We start from the raw sequence: 22,977 nt of genomic DNA on the forward strand, positions 1-22,977 counted from the left end.
AATTTATATTCAGAACTGCTCATGATATTTCCAATGGACGAAGAAAACGTGATACCCACCTTTGTTATATATACACAATTAGTTTGGGAATATCTTGGATGTAGTTCCTCTACCTGAAAACAGGAGACAAATACATATTTACATATAGGTTACACTCAAGAATTAAAGGAGTGAGCTGAATTGGGGTGGTATTCAGAATTCAAATGCAGGATTGAGCAGCTAATGTAGAAGGCAGACCACGAGACTCAGCTTGAAACAGGATAATTAACTTATCTCCAATGGTGGCTGTGCCTCCAATTGCCTTAAGTCCTGGAATTCCATTCCTAAAAATCTCTGCATCTCTTTCCCCTCTTTTAAGACACACCTTATCACCTCTCACCTTGATTAAGCCTTTGATTACCTGTCCGAATATCTTATGTGACTCAGTATCAAATTCTGTTTTATTTATTTTAAAAAAACTTTTTATTCCCCTCCTTTTTCACATTTTCTCCCAAATTTACAGCCACCAACAAAAAATAATAATCAGTAACAAATGATATGTCAATCCCCATATCAATAACAATGATCCCATCCTCCCATCAAACCCCAAACATTAGCCCACATATTCACATAAACAAATGACAAAAAGGAATCAGGAATCACCCATAGTCACCATTAACACATACAGTACCCCTTCTCTCCAACCCTCCCAACTACCACCCCCCAACTAATGTTCGATGTTATCCAGTTCTTGAAAGTGTATAATGAATAATGCCCATGAATTGTAGAACCCCTCCATCCTTCCCCTCAGTTCAAACTTAACCTTCTCAAGAATCAAGAATTCCAACAGGTCCTCCTGCCACGCCAGGGCACAAGGTGGAGAGGTTGCTCTCCAACCCATCAGTATCTGCCTTCGACCGATCAACGAGGAGAGCCTCTACAACATCTGTCTCCGCACCCGTTTCCAAATCCGGCTGGTCCGACCACCCCGAATATGGCCTTCCGAGGGCCCGGGTCCAGTTTCACATGCACCACTTTAGAGATTACCATAATCCTCCAGCTTCGGACAGGACCAAAACATATGAATGTGATTAGCGCCCCCCTCCCCGCAACGTTCACACACATCTTATACTCCTTCAAAGAATCGTCTCATCCTCGCCCTCGTGTGGTGTGTATACCACCTTCAGCTGTATCAGCCCCAACCTCGCACACGAGGTGGAGGCGTTTCTCCGGAGCAAATTCTGTTTTATAACGCCCCAATGAAGGGCCTTAAGATATAACTGCCACTATGTCAAAGGCAGTGTATGAATTTTAAGTTGTTACTGGAAGTCGTTTGGGGTAAACACAATTTTTTTTTAAGTAAGGGAAGCTAGTATTATTATGGAAGTAGTAATATAAGAAAAAAACAGTTTAAAGCAATTTTAAAACAGTTGATATGAAAATTATCATTAATGCCTGGAATAATTCTGGGGAGGCAGTGGCATAGTGGTATCATCGCTGGACTAGTAATCCAGAGACCCAGGGTAATGCTCTGGGGACCTGGTTTGGAATCCCGCCAGGGCTGATTGTGGAATTTGAATTCAATAAAAAAATCTGAAATTAAAAGTTTAATGATGACCATGAAACCATTATCGATTGTTGGAAAAACCCATCTGGTTCACTAATGTCCTTTAGGGAAGGAAATCTGCCGTTCTTACCCAGTCTGGCCTACATATGGCTCCAGACCCACAGCAATATGGTTGACTCTTAAATGCCCTCAGGGATGAGTGATAAATGCTGGCCCAACCAGCGACGCCCATATCCCATAATCGAATTAAGAAAATAATCAGCCAAGTAGAATGGAAGAGATGAAACATTATCGACTGTTATAAGTGCTGTTGAATGTTAAGCTAGCTGAGTTTGTTAATTGGAAGCGGATATGGGTTAAAGTGCGACAAGTGTGGGCGGGGACCAGCACATATGTTCTGGGGCTGTGGGAGGTTGGAGAGATACTGGGAGAGAGTTTGTCATGATATGCAGACACACACATAATGATATACAGACAAACAGCTAATGGACACAGAGAACAGGACATGACCAACAAGCAGGCAGGACACTCAGGGGTGGGATCGGTCTATAAAAGGCATGAGGCGCTCACACTCCGCCTCTTTCCACTGATGAACATCTAGAGAGTCAGTCAAGGATGTTGTTACAATCTCACACCTCCACCACGTGGCTAGGAGCTAGTCTGGTTCAGTCAGACAGAGTAACCACACTTAAGTTAGCAGAGAGTCAAACTCACAGAGAACTGTGCTAACTGTGCTATTAGTTCAATAAACCTGATTGAACCAACTTCAAGGTCTGGAGTATCTTTCTGATCTAAGCTGCATCCAGTGTTAGACCAGTGTACCTAACACGACAAGTTTTCACGACACGAACAAAGATTGTGGTGGAGGATGTCGAGCATGACACTATGGTGGCGATATTCGGGATATCAGAGAAGCCGGAACTGATGGAGGAGAGGAAGGCAGATGTCGTGGCCTTCGTCTTTCTGGTTGCCTGGCGAAGGATCTTATTGGAATGGCCGTCGGCAATGCCGCTGGGCGTGGCAGCCTGGCTAGGAGACTTATATGACTTTCCCCGTTTGGAAAAGATCAAATATGAAGTGAGGGTTCAGCGGAGGGCTTCGAGGCAAGGTGGGGCTGCTCTTGGCCATGTTTGAGGAGCTGTTTGTCAACGCGGGGGGGAACCTGTACAGACTGTAGAATTGTGTGATGGGGAGCATGTTCCCCAGATTGTTCATGTTTTGTAACTGTTTGAATAAGTTTGGAATAAAACACCATTTGTAAAAAAAAAAGGAAAGCTAATAAAATGTTTTTGTCTATTGTGAGCAGAATTGAATACAAAAGCAGGAAAGTTATCCTTCAATTATATAAGGCATTGATGAAACTACACTGGAATACTTTGTACAGTATTAATCTCTTTATTTAAGAAAGGACATAAATCTGTTGGAAGAAGTTCAGAAAAGGTATACTAAGCTAATACCTGGAATGAGCGGGTTGCTGTATGAGGAAAGGTTGGTCAGGCTGGGTTTGTATCCACTGGAATTTAGAAGAGTAAGAGGCAATTTGATTGAAATGTATAGGATCCCGAGGGCTCTTAACAGGGTGGATATTCTCTCAGAGGGTCACGAGTCTTTGAAACTTACTTCCACTGCTTTTAGGAAGTAGAGTCTTTGAATACTTTTAAGGCAGAGCTGGAAGGATTCTTGATACGCAAGGGGGTGAAAGGTTATCTAGGGTAGGCAGGAATGTGGGGTTGAGGTTACAATCAGATCAGCCACAATCTTGTTGAATGGTAGAGCATGCTCAAGAGGATAAATGGCATACTTCTATTCCTCTTTTGCATGTTTGCATTCTGCAAGGACACTCTGAAGGTATTACTTGGAGGTTTGACATCAACTTCGAGTCCTGGTAGAAGCTCGATCAGGATCGGTGCACCCAGTGCAGCCATATAAACAAAAAGTGCGGCCTCCTTCAAAGCATGCATATATCAGAGGCAGAGAATAAATCCCAAGCCATCACTCATTGAAAACTCAATTTTCTGCGGTATCCTGTCCTATTTGCAACAGAAACCTCCAAGTGCAGATCAGCCTTCACAGTCAACTAAATACCCTCTGGTCCTCTACCAAACACCCCAGATGATGAACATGGTCATCATCACCTTGCAGGACGATGAACACAAGTGACACATGACATTAAGTGATACATGCAGTATTTAAATGGCTTAAAATTTTGCTTCACTTCAAATGTTTTAAAATTAAAATCAACATCTGAATCAGTGACTGGACTATAATAAGCAGGATACTTAAAACTGAATAACTGGCAAACGTTTATTACCTTGAGGAAACATTGCAAAGCATCCTGTATGGTTGAATCTGGTGCCTCGTTAAACAATGTTGCAGCCACCTTTTTTTCTAGCCATGTCAACTGCGAAGCCTGCAAACCATCAACTCAAACAGTATTAGCATGTAAAACACTGTAATCAAATGAATCAGTTTTGTGCAATGTATATGCAATAAATTTCAGACTTTGACAATGCACATAAAATTATTCCTAAATATAGGTATGACTTATACTCTAAATGGCAGAACCCTCAGGAACATTAACATATAGAGGGATCTGGGCGTGCAGGTCCACAGTTCCCTAAAAGTGGCAACACACGTGGCCAAGGTGATTAAGAAGGCATATGGCATGCTTAGATTCATTAGCCGGAGCACTGAATACAGGAGTTGGGAAATCATGTTGCAGCCATATAAAACCTTGGTTCGACCGCATTGGGAGAATTGTGTGCAGTTCTGGTCACCACATCATCAGAAGGACGTGGAAGCTTTGGAGAGAGTGCAAAGAAGATTCACCAGGATGTTGCCTGGCCTCGAGGGTGTAGTGATCTCTGTACATGTAAATACATGATCAGTCAGTACAGTCAGATGATCACTAGAGGGCAACACTAACGGGGAGTATATAAGTAAGCTCAAGCTATTTTTCCGCTGTCTTTGTGTGTGTTGTAACTAGAGGATAGAAGTGTGACCAGCTCAGAGTGCAGTATATTTTATTCATTGTTAATTTAATTCAATCTTAGTTAATTTTACTACTATATCAACTGGAAGACTTTGACTGTTTATCATCAAGTTAAGTATAACTCAGCAAGACAAATGAGTAGCATATATATTACACCTCTGTAATATAACAGAGGGTGTTGGCTATGAGGAGAGGTTGAATAAACTAGGATTGTTTCACTGGAAAGACGGAGGCTGAGGGGAGACCTGATAGAGGTCTACAAAATTATGAGAGACATAGACAGGTGGATAGTCATAGAGGTTTTTTCCAAGGTTGGAAGTGTAAATTACAAGGGGCACAGCTTCAAGGTAAGAGGGGGAAAGCTTAGGGGAGATGTGCGGGATAAGTTTTTTACGCAGGGAGTGGTGGGTGCCTGGAACACGCTGCCAGAGGATGTGGTGGAAGCAGGCACATTAGCAACATTTAAGAGTCATCTGGATGGATACAAGAATAGGGAGGAAATAGAGGGATACGGACAGAGTAAGGGCAGAAGGTGTTTTTTTCAGTTAGGGCATCATGGTCGGCACAGGCTTGGAGGGCCTATTCCAGTGCTGTACTTTTCTTTGTTGTCTTTGTTCTTTAAAAACAATTAATCAAAGGATGAATGTGGTTGTACATGAACTGGTTACTGCCAATATTTAAAAAAATTCTGGAAAAAGATACTGCAATCTTTGTTTTTAATTTTTAAGAAAGGTTATTCCACGATTGCCCATCCCTAATCATCCTTGAGAAGGTGGTGGTGAGCTGCATTCGTGAACCACTGCAATTCATGTGGTGTTGGTACACCCACAGTGCTGTTAGGGAGGGAATTACAAGGTTTTGACCCAGTGGCAGTGAAGGAAAAATATTCAGTGTAATCTGGGCTAAAAAGCCACTGTCACTAATAGTGACCATGGAACTACTGGATTGTCATAAAAACCTATCTAGAAGTCATCCCCAGCTGTAGACTCAGAAGCAGCAGGTAGGAAACATTTGGGAGAAAGAGAGAGAGAGAGAGAGAAAAACCACACAGCATCTTCTCACAGCGCCCAGGAACTTTATGCTGAGTTCTCTGAAAACCCCACCTGGCAGGACCCAATTGCCATCTGTTGTTGGGCAGAATACTGTCCTTGGCCAATCCATGGACCACTAGCCAACCAATCAAACCAAATCCCTCCAATCTCTCAGGTGCCATAAACTGAGGTCTTCTGTTCAAAATCTATATCTCCATAACATAATTTACTATTTAAAGCTTTTTGAGTTTCTTACTTCCCCTGCTTGACTTAAAAGTATGTGTCCATTAAAGACCCATGAACCAAAATGATTTTGACAAAGTAAAATAAATAGAAAATAAGAGAATCAACATGAAGGGCCCTTCCAATGGTACCTTCAACTGACTGAGAACATCAAACCACGAGTCTACCAAGCTTGTATCCTCAGCATTTTGGAAGGGCTAATGCAGGTAGGGAATATACAGTGAATGGTAGAACCCTCAAGAGTATTGAAAGTCAAAGAGATCTAGGAGTACAGGTCCACAGGTCATTGAAAGGGGCAACACAGGTGGAGAAGGTAGTCAAGAAGGCATACGGCATGCTTGCCTTCATTGGCCGGGGCATTGAGTATAAGAATTGGCAAGTCATGTTGCAGCTGTATAGAACCTTAGTTAGGCCACACTTGGAGTATAGTGTTCAATTCTGGTCGCCACACTACCAGAAGGATGTGGAGGCTTTAGAGAGGGTGCAGAAGAGATTTACCAGAATGTTGCCTGGTATGGAGGGCATAAGCTATGAGGAGCGATTGAATAAACTCGGTTTGTTCTCACTGGAACGAAGGAGGTTGAGGGGCGACCTGATAGAGGTATACAAAATTATGAGGGGCATAGACAGAGTGGATAGTCAGAGGCTTTTCCCCAGTGTAGAGGGGTCAATTACTAGGGGGCATAGGTTTAAGGTGAGAGGGGCAAGGTTTAGAGTAGATGTACGAGGCAAGTTTTTTACGAGAGGGTAGTGGGTGCCTGGAACTCGCTACCGGAGGAGGTAGTGGAAGCAGGGACGATAGGGACATTTAAGGGGCATCTTGACAAATATATGAATAGGATGGGAATAGAAGGATACGGACCCAGGAAGTGTAGAAGATTGCAGTTTAGTCGGGCAGTATGGTCGGCACGGGCTTGGAGGGCCGAAGGGCCTGTTCCTGTGCTGTACATTTCTTTGTTCTTTGTTTGTTGTTCACTTATCTACAATGGTGTGACCTGGGCAACATATGAAGGAGAAAATGCTGAACATTTTCCACCTTTGCTGTCTCAATATATCTTCGGCAACTTTTGGCAGGACAAGATCACCAAACTCAGAGATCTTAGAGGAGTTAATTCCATCGGCATATGCTCATTGTTAAGCCAACATTTTCTGCACTGCCTCAGCTATATACAATGGATGGATGTCGAACATATACCCAAGACCTTCTGTATGGTGAATCCTCGGTGTCCATACCTCTGCTACAAAGACACCTGGGGCATCATTCTCCCCCCGCCGGGTCGGAGAATGGCCGTTGGCCGCCGTGAATCCCGCCCCCGCCGAAGTCTCCGGTACCGGAGATTGGGCGGGGGCGGGAATCGGGCCGCGCCGGTTGGCGGGACCCCCCGTTCAATTCTCCGTCCCGGATGGGCCGAAGTCCCGCCCAGAAATTGCCTGTCCCGCCGGCGTAAATCAAACCTGGTATTTACCGGCGGGACCAGGCGGCGTGGGCGGGCTCCGGGGTCCTGGGGGGGGGGGGCGCAGGGCGATCTGACCCCGGGGGGTGCCTCACGGTGGCCTGGACCGCGATCGAGGCCCACCGATCCACGGGCGGGCCTGTGCCGTGGGGGCACTCTTTCCCTTCCGCCTCCGCTACGGCCTCCACCATGGCGGAGGCGGAAGAGACTCTCCCCACTGCGCATGCGCGGGAAACTTTCCGCGACCGCTGACTCTCCCGCGCATGCGCCGGGAAACTGTCAGCGGCCGCTGACGCTCCTGTGCATGCGCCGCATTTCCGCGCCAGCTGGCGGGGCAACAAACGCCATTTCCGCCAGCTGGCGGGGCGGAAATCCCTCCGGCGTCGGCCTAGCCCTTCAATGTTGGGGCTAGGCCGCCAAAGATGCAGAGCATTCCGCACCTTTGGGCCGGCGTGATGCCCGTCTGATTGGCGCCATTTTTGGCGCCAGTCGGCGGACATCGTGCCGTTGGGGGAGAATTTCGCCCCTCAAGTGAGATATGAAGATGGCAGATATTGACACCAGTTGCTGATGACCGTGACCTTGGACAAGGTGAACAGAAGAGAAATGCTCAGCTGGCTGAGAAGAGGGTCATGACAAGAGGACCAAGTGAAAATAGAGGCCAATAAATCATGCCTCATCCACTGCAGCAAATGGAAGGGTTTCAGTCAGACAAGATGTGATAAATTAAAGAGAGAGGACAAGGCAAGAGAGCAAGGTGGCAATAAGGGAATTGATAATCTGAGTGTGGCAGGAAGGATCAGAAAGTACAAACTTTTTTTTAATAAGTATGTTTATTCAAAATTTTCAACCAAACACTCCAGAAAGAAAGAAAGAAAAACAAAATTGTACATAGGAAATCAAACAAGGATACATTAACACCATTTAACCAATAACTACAAAAGTGGGGAAAACGCCCCCTTTTAACAAAAACATAAACCCACCCCCCATGGGTTGCCGCTGTTTCGACCTCCACCTCGCGTTCCGAGAGAAAGTCTAGGAATGATTGCCACCGCCTGGAGAACCCTTGCACAGACCCTCGCAAGGCAAACTTTATCCTCTCCAACCAGGGGCTGGTTTAGCAGGGGCTGGTTTAGCATACTGGGCTAAATCGCTGGCTTTTAAAGCAGACCAAGCAGGCCAGCAGCACGGTTCAATTCCCGTACCAGCCTCCCCGAACAGGCGCCGGAATGTGGCGACCAGGGGCTTTTCACAGTAACTTCATTGAAGCCTACTTGTGACAATAAGTGATTTTCATTTTCATTTTTCATTAATGAACCCTGCCATGTCATTGATCCAAGCTTCTACGCTCGGGGGCTTTGCATCTCTCCACATTAACAGGATCCTCCGCCGGGCTACCAGGGACGCAAAGGCCAGAACTCCAGCCTCTTTCGGCTCCTGCACTCCCGGCTCTTCCGATACCCCAAATAGTGCTATCCCCCAGCTCGGCTTGACCCGGGTGTTCACAACTTTGGATATAGCCCTCGCAAAGCCCCTCCAAAACCCCTCCAGCACCGGGCACGTCCAGAACCTCAATGACTACCGACCAGTGGCCCTGACTTCAGTTGTAATGAAGTGCTTCGAGAGGTTGATCATGAAGCGCATCACCTCCATACTCCCAGAACGCCTTGATCCACTGCAATTCGCTGCAACCGGTCCACATCAGACACCATTTCCCTAGCCCTACACCCATCCCTAGAGCATCTCGAAAACCAGGACTCCTACATTAGACTCCTATTTATTGACTACAGCTCCGCCTTCAACACCATAATCCCAGCCAAGCTCATATCAAAGCTCCAAAACCCAGGACTTGGCTCCCCACTCTGCAACTGGATCCTCGATTTTCTGACCAACAGACCACAATCAGTAAGAATGAACAACAACACCTCCTCCACAATAGTCCTCAACACCGGCGCCCCGCAAGGCTGCGTACTTAGCCCCCTACTCTACTCCCTGTACACACACGACTGCATGGCAAAACTTGGTTCCAACTCCATCTACAAGTTTGCTGACAATACGACCATAGTGGGCCGGATCTCGAATAACGATGAGTCCGAATACAGGAGGGAGATAGAGAACCTAGTGGAGTGGTGTAGCGACAACAATCTCTCCCTCAATGCCAGCAAAACTAAAGAGCTGGTAATTGACTTCAGGAAGCAAAGTACTGTACACACCCCTGTCAGCATCAATGGGGCCGAGGTGGAGATGGTTAGCAGTTTCAAATTCATAGGGGTGCACATCTCCAAAAATCTGTCCTGGTCCACCCACGTCGACGCTACCACCAAGAAAGCACAACAGCGCCTATACTTCCTCAGGAAACTAAGGAAATTCGGCATGTCCACATTGACTCTTACCAACTTTTACAGATGCACCATAGAAAGCATCCTATCAGGCTGCATCACAGCCTGGTATGGCAACTGCTCGGCCCAGGACCGCAAGAAACTTCAGAGAGTCGTGAACACAGCCCAGTCCATCACACGAACCTGCCTCCCATCCATTGACTCCATCTACACCCCCGCTGCCTGGGGAAAGCGGGCAGCATAATCAAAGATCCCTCCCACCCGGCTTACTCAATCTTCTAACTTCTTCCATCGGGCAGGAGATACAGAAGTCTGAGAACACGCACGAACAGACTCAAAAACAGCTTCTTCCCCACTGTCACCAGACTCCTAAATGACCCTCTTATGGACTGATTTCATTAACACTCCACCCTGTATGCTTCACCCGATGCCAGTGCTTTTGTAGTTACATTGTATATGTTGTGTTGCCCCATTATGTATTTTCTTTTATTCCCTTTTCTTCTCATGTACTTCATGATCCATTGAGCTGCTCGCAGAAAAATGCTTTTCACTGTACCTCGGTACACGTGACAATAAACAAATCCAATCCAATCCAATCCAAACATACGGGCATGATTCGCTGGGCTCCCCGAACATCTCACACATCTGTCCTCCACCCCAAGAAACCTACTCATCCTCGCCTCTGTCATATGCACCCTATGTACTACTTTGAACTGTATTAGACTGAGCCTGGTGCATGATGAGGAGGAATTAACCCTGCCCAGGGCATCAGCCCACAGACCCTCATCCAGCTCCTCACCGAGCTCCTCCTCCCACTTGCCCTTCAACTCCTCCACTGAGGCCTCCTCTGCTTCCTGCAGCTCCTGATAAATCGCCGAGACATTGTCTTCTCCAACCCATACACCTGAAATCACCCTATCCTGTATCCTTCGTTCTGGAAGTAGCGGACATTCCCTCACCTGCCGTCTCACAAACGCCCTCACTTGCATATATCTAAAAGCTTTTCCGGGAGGCAACCCAAATTTCTCCTCCAGCGCCCCCAGGCAAGCAAGGGTCCCATCTATAAACAGGTCCCCCACATCCTTTTAATTCCTGCCCGAGGCCAACTTAGGAAACCCCCATCCACCCTGCCTGGCACAAACCTATGATTATCCCGTATCGGGGCCCAAATTGAGGCCCCCACCTCACCCCTATGTCGCCTCCACTGCCCCCAGATCTTCAATTTCGCTGCCACCACCAGGCTCATGGTCTACCGCGTTGCCGGTAGCGGCAACGGTGCCGTCACCAGCACCCCAAGCTAGTACCCACACCAGACGCTGCCTCTAGCCTCTTCCACACCACCCCTTCTCCCTCCATTACCTATTTACGGAACAACGCCACATTAGCTGCCCAATAATAACCACACAGATTCGGCAGCGCCAGCCCGCCACCCGACTGCGCTCCAGAAACACCCTCTTCACCCTCTGGGTCTTGCTCGCCCATACAAACCCCATAATACTCCTGCTTACCCGCTTGAAAAAAGCCTTGGGGATTAGGATGGGCAGGCACTGGAACACGAACATGAACCTCGGGAGGACCGTCATCTTGACCGACTGCACCCTACCCGCCAGGGAAAGTGGCAACACATCCCATCTCCTTAAGTCTTCCTCCATCTGGTCCACCAACTGTGTCAAATGAAGCTTATGCAGGCCCCCTCCAGCTCCTAGCTACCTGGATACCCAGGTATCGAAAAGCTCCTCTCCGCCCGCTTCAATGGCAGCTCCTCTAGCCCCCTTGCCTGGCCCCCGCATGCACTACAAAGAGCTCACTCTTCTCCACGTTGAGCTTGTAGCCCGAAAAGTTCCCAAACTCCCTAAGGATCCGCATGACCTCCACCATCCCCTCCACTGGATCTGCAATATATAACAACAGGTCATCAGCATACAACGACACCCGGTGTTCCTCCCCTCCACAGACCAACCTCCTCCAGTTCCTAGACTCCCTTAATGACATGGCCAGCAGCTCAATTGCCAGCGCGAACAGCAAAGGGGACAGGGGACACCCCTGTCTCGTCCCCCGGTACAATCTGAAATATTCCGATCTCCGCCGGTTCGGAGACATGCTCGCCACCGGGGCCCTGTATAACAACGTGACCCACCCTATGAACCCTTCCCCGAACCCAGACCCACTAAGCACTTCCCACAGGTACTCCCACTCCACCTGATCAAAGGCCTTCTCCGCGTCCATAGCCGCCACCACCTCCGCTTCCCCCCCGCCCTGCTCTCTCCCCCCACCCCCACCCCCCGAGGGCATCATAATCCCGTTCAGGAGCCTCCGCACATTCGCATTTAACTGCCTGCCCTTCACGAACCCCGTGTGGTCCTCATGTATCACTCCCGGGACACAATCCTCAATCCTCATAGCGAGGACCTTTGCCAGCAACTTGGCATCTACGTTAAGGAGCGAGATCAGCCTATACGAACCGCACTGCAGTGGGTCCTTATCCCGCTTGAGAATCAGCGAGATCAGCGCCCGAGACATTGTCGGGGGCAGAGACCCTTCCTCCCTCGCCTCATTGAAGGTTCTCACCAGCAACGGGCCCAACAGATCCACATACTGCCTGTAAAATTCAACCGGGAACCCATCCGGTCCCGGGGCCTTGCCCGCCTTGCATTCTCCCCAATCTCTTAACCAGCTCCTCCAGCCCCATTGGGGCCCCCAGGCCAGCCACCTGCTCTTCCTCCACTCTCGGGAACCTCAGTTGATCTAAGAATCGTCGCATCCCCTCTCCCCCTTCCGGGGACTCTGATTTGTACAGGTCACCATAGAAATCCCGAAATACCTCATTTATTTTAACCGCACTCCGCACCGTATTCCCCCCCTATCCCTGATTCTTCCAATCTCCCTCGCCGCCTCCCTCTTACGTAGCTGATGCGCCAGCATCTGACTCGCCTTCTCCCCATACTCATACACTGCCCCCTGCATTTTCCTCCACTGAGCCTCTGCCTTCCCAGTGTCAATAAATCAAATTCCGTTTGGAGGTTCCGTCGCTCCCTCAGCAGCCCCTCTTCGGGGGCCTCTGCATAGCTCCTGTCCACCCTTACTATCTCCCCTACCAACCTCTCCCTCTCCATCCTCTCTCTCTTCTCCCTGCGAGCCCTAATTGAAATTAGCTCTCCCCTGACCACCGCCTTCAGAGCCTCCCAAACCACACCCACTTGCACCTCCCCATTATCATTGGCCTCTATGTATCTCTGAATGCGCCCCCGGACCCGCTCACAAACCTCCTCATCCGCTAACAGTCCCACATCCAGGCGCCACAGTGCGCGCTGGCCCCTCTTCTCCCCCAACTCCAGCTCCACCCAGTGCGGGGCATGGTCCGAAATCGCTATAGCCGAATATTCCATTCCCTCCACTCTTGGGATCAGTGCCCTACTCATCACAAAGAAGTCTATCCCTTATGTACATGGGAGAAAAAAAGAGAACTCCCTGGCCCCAGGCCTGGCAAACCTCCATGGATCCACTCCCCCCATTTGGTCCATTAAACCCTTTAGCACCTTGGCCGCAGCTGGCCTCTTACCCGTCCTTGACCTGAATCGGTCCAATGCTGGGTCCAGTACCGTATTAAAGTCCCCCCCTATTACCAAGCTCCCCGCTTCCAGATCCGGGATCCGACTCAACATGCGCTTCATAAACCCTGCATCATCCCAATTCGGGGCTTACATATTCACCAGTACCACCCGGGTCCCCTGCAGCCTACCACTCACCATCACGTATCGACCCCCATTATCCGCCACAATATTCAGCGCCTCGAACGACATTCGCATCCCCACCAGTATTGCAACCCTTCTGTTCCTAGCATCCAGCCCTGAATGAAAGACCTGCCCGACCCATCCCTTTCTCAGCCTGATCTGATCTGCCACCTTCAAGTGCGTCTCCTGAAGCATAACAACGTATGCCTTCAGTCCCTTTAAGTGCGTGAACACCCGGGCCCTCTTGACCGGTCCATTTAGGCCCCTCAAATTTCATGTTATCAGCCGGATCAGGGGGCTACTCGCCCCCCCCCCCCCCCCCCCCCCCACTGCCGACTAACCATCCCCTTCCTTAGGCCAGCCACGTGACCACGCCTCCTGCACACTGCAGTCCCCCAGGCGGTGGACCCCCGCCCCGACTCTCCCTTTTACCTCCAGCTCCCCTTCGGTCAGTACAGCAGCAACCCAGCCACCACACCCCCCCTCACCCTCCCCAGCTTGACCACCGTCTACCCCCCTTGCTCCCCCCCTTGCACTCCCGTAAGTCAGCTGACCCCGGCCGCTCCCGCCTTTGCCAACGGCCCCCCCGTGTGGAATCACCATCCCATCCCCCCCATTCAGGCCGATGTGAGCACCCCTCCAGCACCGCCCCTCCCCTCAGGCCCCCCCTTCCTCAATGCGGGAAAAAGCCTGCGTTTTCCATCTGGGCTGGCCCCGCCTCCAATGGCGTAGCTCCTTTCTCCTACAACCTCACCCCAGCTCCCCACGACCCAGGGCCTCCTGCCCCCCCTCCCCCCTTCGCACACGGGGACCAGCCCCTGCAAAACAGTACCTAAGCCCACAGACCCACATATCACATCCACTCACCCCTTCCCACTCCCCAGCTTTCCCACACAACAGTGAAAAAACAAACCCTACCCCACATCAAACCCTTAGTTAGAGTCCAACTTCTAATTTTGTATAAAGGTCCACGCCTCATCCGGCGTATCAAAATAATGGTCGATCTTGAAAAATGACCCTAAGTCGCGCTGGCTGCAACAGCCCGAACATCACCCCCTTTCCGTGGAGCACCGCCTTGGCCCGGTTGAATCCAGCCCTCTTCGTAGCCAGCTCTGCACTCCAGTCTTGATAAATACGGATCTCCGTATTCTCCCACCTGCTGCTCCGTTCCTTCTTCGCCCATCTCAGGACGCACTCCCTGTCCATGAAGCGGTGAAACCTCACCACTACAGCCCTTGGCGGCTCATTGGGTTTAGGCATCCTTGCCAGGACTCTGTGAGCCCCATCCAGCTCCAAGGGCCACGGGAAGGCTCCCGTGCCCATTAACGTGTTCAGCATTGTGGCTACATATGCCCCCACGATGGACCCCTCCACCCCTTCAGGGAGACCCAGAATCTGGAGATTCTTCCTCCTCGACCTATTCTCCAGGTCCTTTAAACTTTTCCTGCCACTTCTTGTGTAGCGCCTCGTTCGCCCCTACTTTCACCGCCAGGCTTAGAATCTCGTCCTAGTTTTCAGAGGCTTTCTGCTGCACCTCTCGAATCGCCGCCCCTTGGGCCTTCTGGGTCTCCACCAGCTTTTCTATCGACGCCTTCATTGGGGCCAGCATTTCTGCTTTCAGCTCCGCAAAGCAGCTCTTCAGGAACTCCTGCTGCTCCCGCGACCATTGCGCCCACGCTGCCTGGTCTCCACCCGCCGCCATCTTACTTTTCCGCACCCGCTCTCCTCTCTGCTCCAAAACCACTTTTTTAAAAAAAATCGCTCCACTTCTGGTCCACTCCATACAGTGCTGGGGAAACCTTACTGCTGCCTTCCCACACCAGGAATCGTCGTCCAAGTATCGCTGGGGCTCCTCAAAAGGGCCCAAAAGTCCGTTCTTGGCGGGAGCTGCCGAATGTGCGACATACCAAGGCATAGCCGCAACCGGAAGCCAAAAGTACAAACTTAAGAGTGTACCAACATATAAGGCTAGACATTTTGAAAATAATAAGACAAAACGTAATGCCCTCCATCTGAATGCACACAGCATTTGCAACAATGAATTGATAGCACAAATTGAAGTAAACATGCATCATCTAATTGCGGAAAGGAAGCAAAAAGTTGGAATAAATGGGTCTTTTTCTGATTGACAGGCAGTGACTAATGGGGTACGGCAGGGATCTGTGCTAGGACCCCAACTGTTCATATTATACATTAATGGTTTGGACGAGGGAACTAAATGTATTATCTCCAAATTTGCAGATGATACAAAATTGGGTGAGGAGGATGCAGGGATGATTTAGTGGGATTTGGAGAAGCTGAGTGAGTGGACATATGCATGGCAGATGCAGTATAATGTGGATAAATGAATGAAATAAAATGAAATGAAAATCGCTTTTTGTCACAAGTAGGCTTCAAATGAAGTTACTGTGAATAGCCCCTAGTCGCCACATTCCAGCGCCTGTTCGGGGAGGCTGGTACGGGAATTGAACCATGCTGCTGGCCTGCCTGGGTCTGCTTGCAAAGCCAACGATTTAGCCCTGTGCTAAACCAGCCCCAGCTGGTTGTGAGATTATCCACTTCGGTAGCAAGAATAGGAAGGCAGATTATTATTTGAATGGGTGTAAATTGAAAGACGTGGATACTCAGGGAGACCTTGGTGTACTTGTGCATCCGTCGCTGAAAGTAAGCTCACAGCTACGACAGGCAGTAAAGAAGGCAATATTATGTTGACCTTCATAGTGAGAGGATTTGAGTTTAGGAATAGGGATGTTTTACTGCAATTATATGAGTCAAATGAAGCGCTTGCATTGCAAGTAAGTAAATGCATAACCCTAGGGGACATCATTGGTGAGGCCACACCTGGAGTTTTGTGTGCAGTTTTGGTGTCCTTATCTGAGGAAGGATGTTCTTGCTGTGCAGGGAGTGCGGCGAAGGTTTACCAGACTGATTCCTGGGATGACGGGACTGTCATATGAAGGAGGGACTAAGTTGGTTAGGATTATATTCATTGGAGTTTAGAAGAGTGATAGGAGATCTCATAGAAACTTATAAAATTCTAACAGGAGTAGATAGGGTAGATTCAGAAAGAATGTTCCCGATGGTGGGGGTTATAGTTTGAAGATAAGGGATAAATCTTTTAGGATTGAGGTGAGGAGAAATTTCTTCACTGAGAGTGGTGAATCTGTGGAATTCACTACCATAGAAATAGGTGAGGCCAAAACATTGTGTAATTTCAAGAAGAAATTAGATATAGCTCTTGGGGCTAAAGGGATCAAGGGATATAGGGGAAAGATTTAGAGATGTGGATCAGAAATTGGCTAGCTGAAAGAAGACAGAGGGTGGTGGTTGATGGGAAATGTTCAGAATGGAGTACAGTCACAAGTGGAGTACCACAAGGATCTGTTCTGGGGCCGTTGCTGTTTGTCATTTTTATCAATGACCTAGAGGAAGGCGCAGAAGGGTGGGTGAGTAAATTTGCAGACGATACTAAAGTCGGTGGTGTTGTCGATAGTGTGGAAGGATGTAGCAGGTTACAGAGGGATATAGATAAGCTGCAGAGCTGGGCTGAGAGGTGGCAAATGGAGTTTAATGTAGAGAAGTGTGAGGTGATTCACTTTGGAAGGAATAACAGGAATGCGGAATATTTGGCTAATGGTAAAGTTCTTGAAAGTGTGGATGAGCAGAGGGATCTAGGTGTCCATGTACATAGATCCCTGAAAGTTGCCACCCAGGTTGATAGGGTTGTGAAGAAGGCCTATGGAGTGTTGGCCTTTATTGGTAGAGGGATTGAGTTCCGGAGTCGGGAGGTCATGTTGCAGCTGTACAGAACTCTGGTACGGCCGCATTTGGAGTATTGCGTACAGTTCTGGTCACCGCATTATGGGAAGGACGTGGAGGCTTTGGAGCGGGTGCAGAGGAGATTTACCAGGATGTTGCCTGGTATGGAGGGAAAATCTTATGAGGAAAGGCTGATGGACTTGAGGTTGTTTTCGTTGGAGAGAAGAAGGTTAAGAGGAGACTTAATAAAGGCATACAAAATGATCAGGGGGTTGGATAGGGTGGACAGTGAGAGCCTTGTCCCGCGGATGGATATGGCTGGCACGAGGGGACATAACTTTAAACTGAGGGGTAATAGATATAGGACAGAGGTCAGAGGTAAGTTCTTTACGCAAAGAGTAGTGAGGCCGTGGAATGCCCTAACTGCTACAGTAGTGAACTCGCCAACATTGAGGGCATTTAAAAGTTTATTAGATAAACATATGGATGATAATGGCATAGTGTAGGTTAGATGGCTTTTTGTTTCGGTGCAACATCGTGGGCCGAAGGGCCTGTACTGCGCTGTATTGTTCTATGTTCTATGTTCTATGTAAAGGTGGGATCAGGGTATTGAACTTGATGATCAGCCATGATCATAATGAATGGCAGAGCAGGCTCGATGGGCCGAATGGCCTCCTCCTGCTTTTATTTTCTCTGTATATTTCCATGTATATATATTAAACATTTCATTGAAAGTTAATACCTCTGACAGATTTCTTTATTACATCCTATTATGCAGTGAAGTTTAGCATGATGCACTCAGTTAATTAAAGTAAATAGATAACAAAGTTGCAAGTAAAAATGTTTCAGAAATTCCTTCTGCAACACTAACCCGTTTCTTTCTCTTTTCAGATACTATTAGAGACCTTGGTGTCTATTTCTTTTTTGATCGAAGTGTCGATCCCAAAGCACTAAAGAAGCAGTATTATGCATTCTGTCCTGTTACTAATGCCAGGAATATGTCATATGTAGTGAAAGTGGAAATGGTCAAATGGGTTGATGTGACAGTGGTAGCAGATCCATGGCTCAAATTCAAATGGCCTTGGTGTCTGTTTCTTTTTTGATCGAAGTGTCGATACCAAAGCAAATAACAAAGTTTGGTATCGAGCAAATCCTGTTGGCAGACAAATCGCTTGTTTTTGCCAGGCTGTCTGCTCATGCTTGCCAAAGTCAAAGCTAATGCTGCCAATCTGATTGGTGACATAAGAAAATAAGAACAAAATAAATGTAAAAATTGAAGCAAGTGTTGGCCATAAGGCCCCTGGAGCCTGTTTTGCCATTCAATAAGATAATGGCTGCTATATGAACAAAGAACAAAGAAATGTACAGCACAGGAACAGGCCCTTCGGCCCTCCAAGCCCGTGCCGACCATACTGCCCGACTAAACTACAATCTTCTACACTTCCTGGGTCCGTATCCTTCTATTCCCATCCTATTCATATATTTGTCAAGATGCCCCTTAAATGTCCCTATCGTCCCTGCCTCCACTACCTCCTCCGGTAGTGAGTTCCAGGCACCCACTACCCTCTGCGTAAAAAACTTGCCTCGTACATCTACTCTAAACTTTGCCCCACTCACCTTAAACCTATGCCCCCTAGTAATTGACCCCTCTACCCTGGGGAAAAGCCTCTGACTATCCACTCTGTCTATGCCCCTCATAATTTTGTATACCTCTATCAGGTCGCCCCTCAACCTCCTTCGTTCCAGTGAGAACAAACCGAGTTTATTCAATCGCTCCTCATAGCTTATGCCCTCCATACCAGGCAACATTCTGGTAAATCTCTTCTGCACCCTCTCTAAAGCCTCCACATCCTTCTGGTAGTGTGGCGACCAGAATTGAACACTATACTCCAAGTGTGGCCTAACTAAGGTTCTATACAGCTGCAACATGGTCTCTACTCCATTTTCTTTTCTATTTCTCATAACTCTGACCCTCATATCATTTGAGAATTGGTCCATTTCAACCTTGAATAAATTTAATGACTCAGTCTGCGCAACTCGCTGGGGTAGAGAATTCTAAAGATTTTCGACCCTCAGAGTAGAAACTCCTTCCCATCTCTATCTTGAATGGATATCCCCTTATTTCATGGATTTCATAGAATTTACAGAGCAGAAGGAGGCCATTCAGCCCATCGAGTCTGCACTGGCCCTTGGAAAGAGCGCCCTACTTAAGCCCATACCTCCACCCCATTTTGGTAGGAATAACAGCAAAATGGACTATTATTTAAATGGTAAAAAATTGCAGCATGCTGCTGTGCAGAGGGACCTGGGTGTCTTTGTGCATGAATCGCAAAAAATTGGTTTGCAGGTGCACCAGGTAATTAAGAAGGCAAATGGAATTTTGTCCTTCATTGCCAGAGGGATGGAGTTTAAACGCAGGGAGGTTATGTTGCAGCTGTATAGGGTGCAAGTGAGGCCACATCTGGAGTACGTGCACAGTTCTGGTCTCCTTACTTGAGAAAGGATGTACTGGCACTGGAGGGGGCGCATAGCAGATGCACAAGGTTGATTCCGGAGTTGAGAGGATTAGCTTATGAGGAGAGACTGAGTAGACTGGGACTACACTCATTGGAATTTAGAATAACGAGGGGGGATCTTATAGAAACATATAAAATTATGAAAGGAATAGATAACATAGAAGCAGGAAGGTTGTTTCCACTGGCGGGTGAAACTAGAACTAGGGGGCATAGCCTAAAAATAAAGGGGAGCAGATTTAGGATTGAATTGAGGAGGAACGTCTTCGCCCAAAAGGTTGTGAATCTTTGAAATTCCCTGCCCAGTGAAGCAGTTGAGGCTACCTCATTGAATGTTTTTAAGTCAAAGATAGATAGGTTTTTGAACAGTAAAGGAATTAAGAGTTATGGTGAGCGGGCGGGTAAGTGGAGCTGAGTCCACAAAAAGGTCAGCCATGATCTTAGTGAATGGCGGAGCAGATTCGAGAAGCCAGATGGCCTACCCCTGCTCCTAGTTCTTATGTTAATACTATTTTTTAAATGCCTTGTCATTATTTCCTTATTTCTTATTTCCTTAATAATTGATTCCAGCACTTTTCCTCTGACAGATGTTCGGCTAACTGACCATTTCCTGCTTTCTGTCTCCCTCTTTTCTTGAATAGGTTCATTACCTTTCAGTGTTCCAATCCGCTGGGATTTCCAGAATCCAGGGAAGTTTGGAAAATTACAACCAATGCAATCACCACATCCGCAGCCATTCTTTTAAGCCCCTGGGGTGCAGGCTGCCATGTCGAGGAACTTGTCAGCCTTTAAGGCCACTCGTTTTGCCTAGTACTTTTTCTCTAATGATAATTATAGAATTTACAATGAAGGAGGCCATTCGGCCCATCGAATCTACACCAGCCCTTGGAAAGAGCACCCTACCCAAGCCCACACCTCCACCCTATCCCTGTAACCCCACCTAACATTTTTTGGACACTAGGGGCAATCTGGCATGGCCAATCCACCTAACCTGCACATCTTTGGACTGTGGGAGAAAACCGGAGCACCCGGAGGAAACCCACGCAGACACGGGGAGAACGTGCAGACTCCGCACAGACGGTGACCCAAGCCAGGAATCGAACCTGGGACCCTGGAGCTGTGAAGCAACTCTGCTAACCACTGTGCTACCGTGCCTGCTAAAACCGTACCGTGTTTTAGGTTCCTTACTCCCTTTTATGACAGATACAAAATATTTTTGGACTTTTGACAAATAGAGTCGATTTCGGCGGGAGAACAGCTGGTGAGTCAGTTTCAGCGGGAGCAGTGCGGAAGTGGCTGCTGGGAGGTAAGTCTGTCCTTTAAAAGCACTTGTCTTTGCAGGGGCAGACCAGTCGATTTCGGCGGGAGAACAGCTGGTGAGTCAGTTTCAGCGGGAACAGTGCGGAAGTGGCTGCTGGGAGGTAAGTCTGTCCTTTAAAAGCACTTGTCTTTGCAGGGGCAGGCCAGTCGATTTCGGCGGGAGAACAGCTGGTGAGTCAGTTTCAGCGGGAGCAGTGCGGAAGTGGCTGCTGGGAGGTAAGTCTGTCCTTTAAAAGCACTTGTCTTTGCAGGGGCAGGCCAGTCGATTTCGGCGGGAGAACAGCTGGTGAGTCAGTTTCAGCGGGAGCAGTGCGGAAGTGGCTGCTGGGAGGTAAGTCTGTCCTTTAAAAGCACTTGTCTTTGCAGGGGCAGGCCAGTCGATTTCGGCGGGAGTGGAGCTGGCTGGTTAGTCAATTTCAGCAGGAGCTGAGAATTTTTTTAAAAAAAATTAGTGTTTTAGGCGGGAACAGGAAGTCGACCCGCGGACGTCTGGGAAGACCCTCACCAATACATTCTGGTGGAGAGGAAACCCGAGACACTACACGTGTAGTGTCTCCCACCCGCCCTCCTCCTCTAACCTAATAATAAAACCCATTGGTCTGAGGTAAGTACCATATTTTATTATATTATTATTATTTTTTATAAAAAATTTAATTTAGTTGTTAGCCAGGTCTTGGTAGAAAGTTAGAGGAATGGCAGGGAAGGGAGTGCAATGTTCCTCCTGGAGGATGTTTGAGGTGAGGGATGCAGTTAGTGTCCCTGCTGATTTCACCTGCAGGAAGTGCTGCCATCTCCAGCTCCTCCAAGACCGAGTTAGGGAACTGAAGCTGGAGTTGGAAGAACTTCGGATCATTCGGGAGGCAGAAGGGGTCATAGATAGCAGCTTCAGGGAATTAGTTACACCAAAGATTGGAGATAGGTGGGTAACTGTAAGAGGGACTGGGAAAAAGCAGTCAGTGCAGGGATCCCTTGCGGTCGTTCCCCTGAGAAACAAGTATGCCGCTTTGGATACTTGTGGGGGGGGGGACTTACCAGGGGTAAGCCATGGGGTACGGGCCTCTGGCACGGAGTCTGTCCCTGTTGCTCAGAAGGGAAGGGGGGAGAGGAGCAGAGCATTAGTAATTGGGGACTCTATAGTCAGGGGCACAGATAGGAGATTTTGTGGGAGCGTGAGAGACTCACGTTTGGTATGTTGCCTCCCAGGTGCAAGGGTACGTGATGTCTCGGATCGTGTTTTCCGGGTCCTTAGGGGGGAGGGTGAGCAGCCCCAAGTCGTGGTCCACATTGGCACTAACGACATAGGTAGGAAAGGGGACAAGGATGTCAGGCAGGCTTTCAGGGAGCTAGGATGGAAGCTCAGAACTAGAACAAACAGAGTTGTTATCTCTGGGTTGTTGCCCGTGCCACGTGATAGTGAGATGAGGAATAGGGAGAGAGAGCATTTAAACACGTGGCTACAGGGATGGTGCAGGCGGGAGGGATTCAGATTTCTGGATAACTGGGGCTCTTTCTGGGGAAGGTGGGACCTCTACAGACAGGATGGTCTACATCTGAACCTGAGGGGCATAAATATCCTGGGGGGGAGATTTGTTAGTGCTCTTTGGGGGCTGGAGGGGGGTTAAACTAATGCAGCAGGGGCATGGGAACCTGGATTGTAGTTTTAGGGTAAGGGAGAATGAGAGTATAGAGGTCAGGAGCACAGATTTGACGTCGCAGGAGGGGGCCAGTGTTCAGGTAGGTGGTTTGAAGTGTGTCTACTTCAATGCCAGGAGTATACAAAACAAGGTAGGGGAACTGGCAGCATGGGTTGGTACCTGGGACTTCGATGTTGTGGCCATTTCGGAGACATGGATAGAGCAGGGACAGGAATGGATGTTGCAGGTTCCGGGGTTTAGGTGTTTTAGTAAGCTCAGAGAAGGAGGCAAAAGAGGGGGAGGTGTGGCGCTGCTAGTCAAGAGCAGTATTACGGTGGCGGAGAGGATGCTAGATGGGGACTCTTCTTCCGAGGTAGTATGGGCTGAAGTTAGAAACAGGAAAGGAGAGGTCACC

At 48.4% G+C, this 22,977-nt stretch overlaps 1 protein-coding gene across 1 annotated transcript in view; it reads right to left on the bottom strand.

Moving 5' to 3' along the window:
• rmdn2 (regulator of microtubule dynamics 2) overlaps nt 1-22,977 on the bottom strand; it is a 244,687-nt gene that overhangs the window by 10,924 nt on the left and 210,786 nt on the right. Inside the window, exons 7-8 of the mRNA XM_072500117.1 lie at nt 3,858-3,956; nt 60-113 (exon numbers count right to left, since the gene is read on the bottom strand). Coding sequence (XP_072356218.1) covers nt 60-113; nt 3,858-3,956 — 153 coding nt within the window. The remainder of the gene's footprint in view (nt 1-59; nt 114-3,857; nt 3,957-22,977) is intronic.

Source organism: Scyliorhinus torazame, chromosome 4 (genome assembly GCF_047496885.1).
Source record: "Scyliorhinus torazame isolate Kashiwa2021f chromosome 4, sScyTor2.1, whole genome shotgun sequence".
In the NCBI taxonomy this organism is placed as follows: domain Eukaryota; kingdom Metazoa; phylum Chordata; class Chondrichthyes; order Carcharhiniformes; family Scyliorhinidae; genus Scyliorhinus; species Scyliorhinus torazame.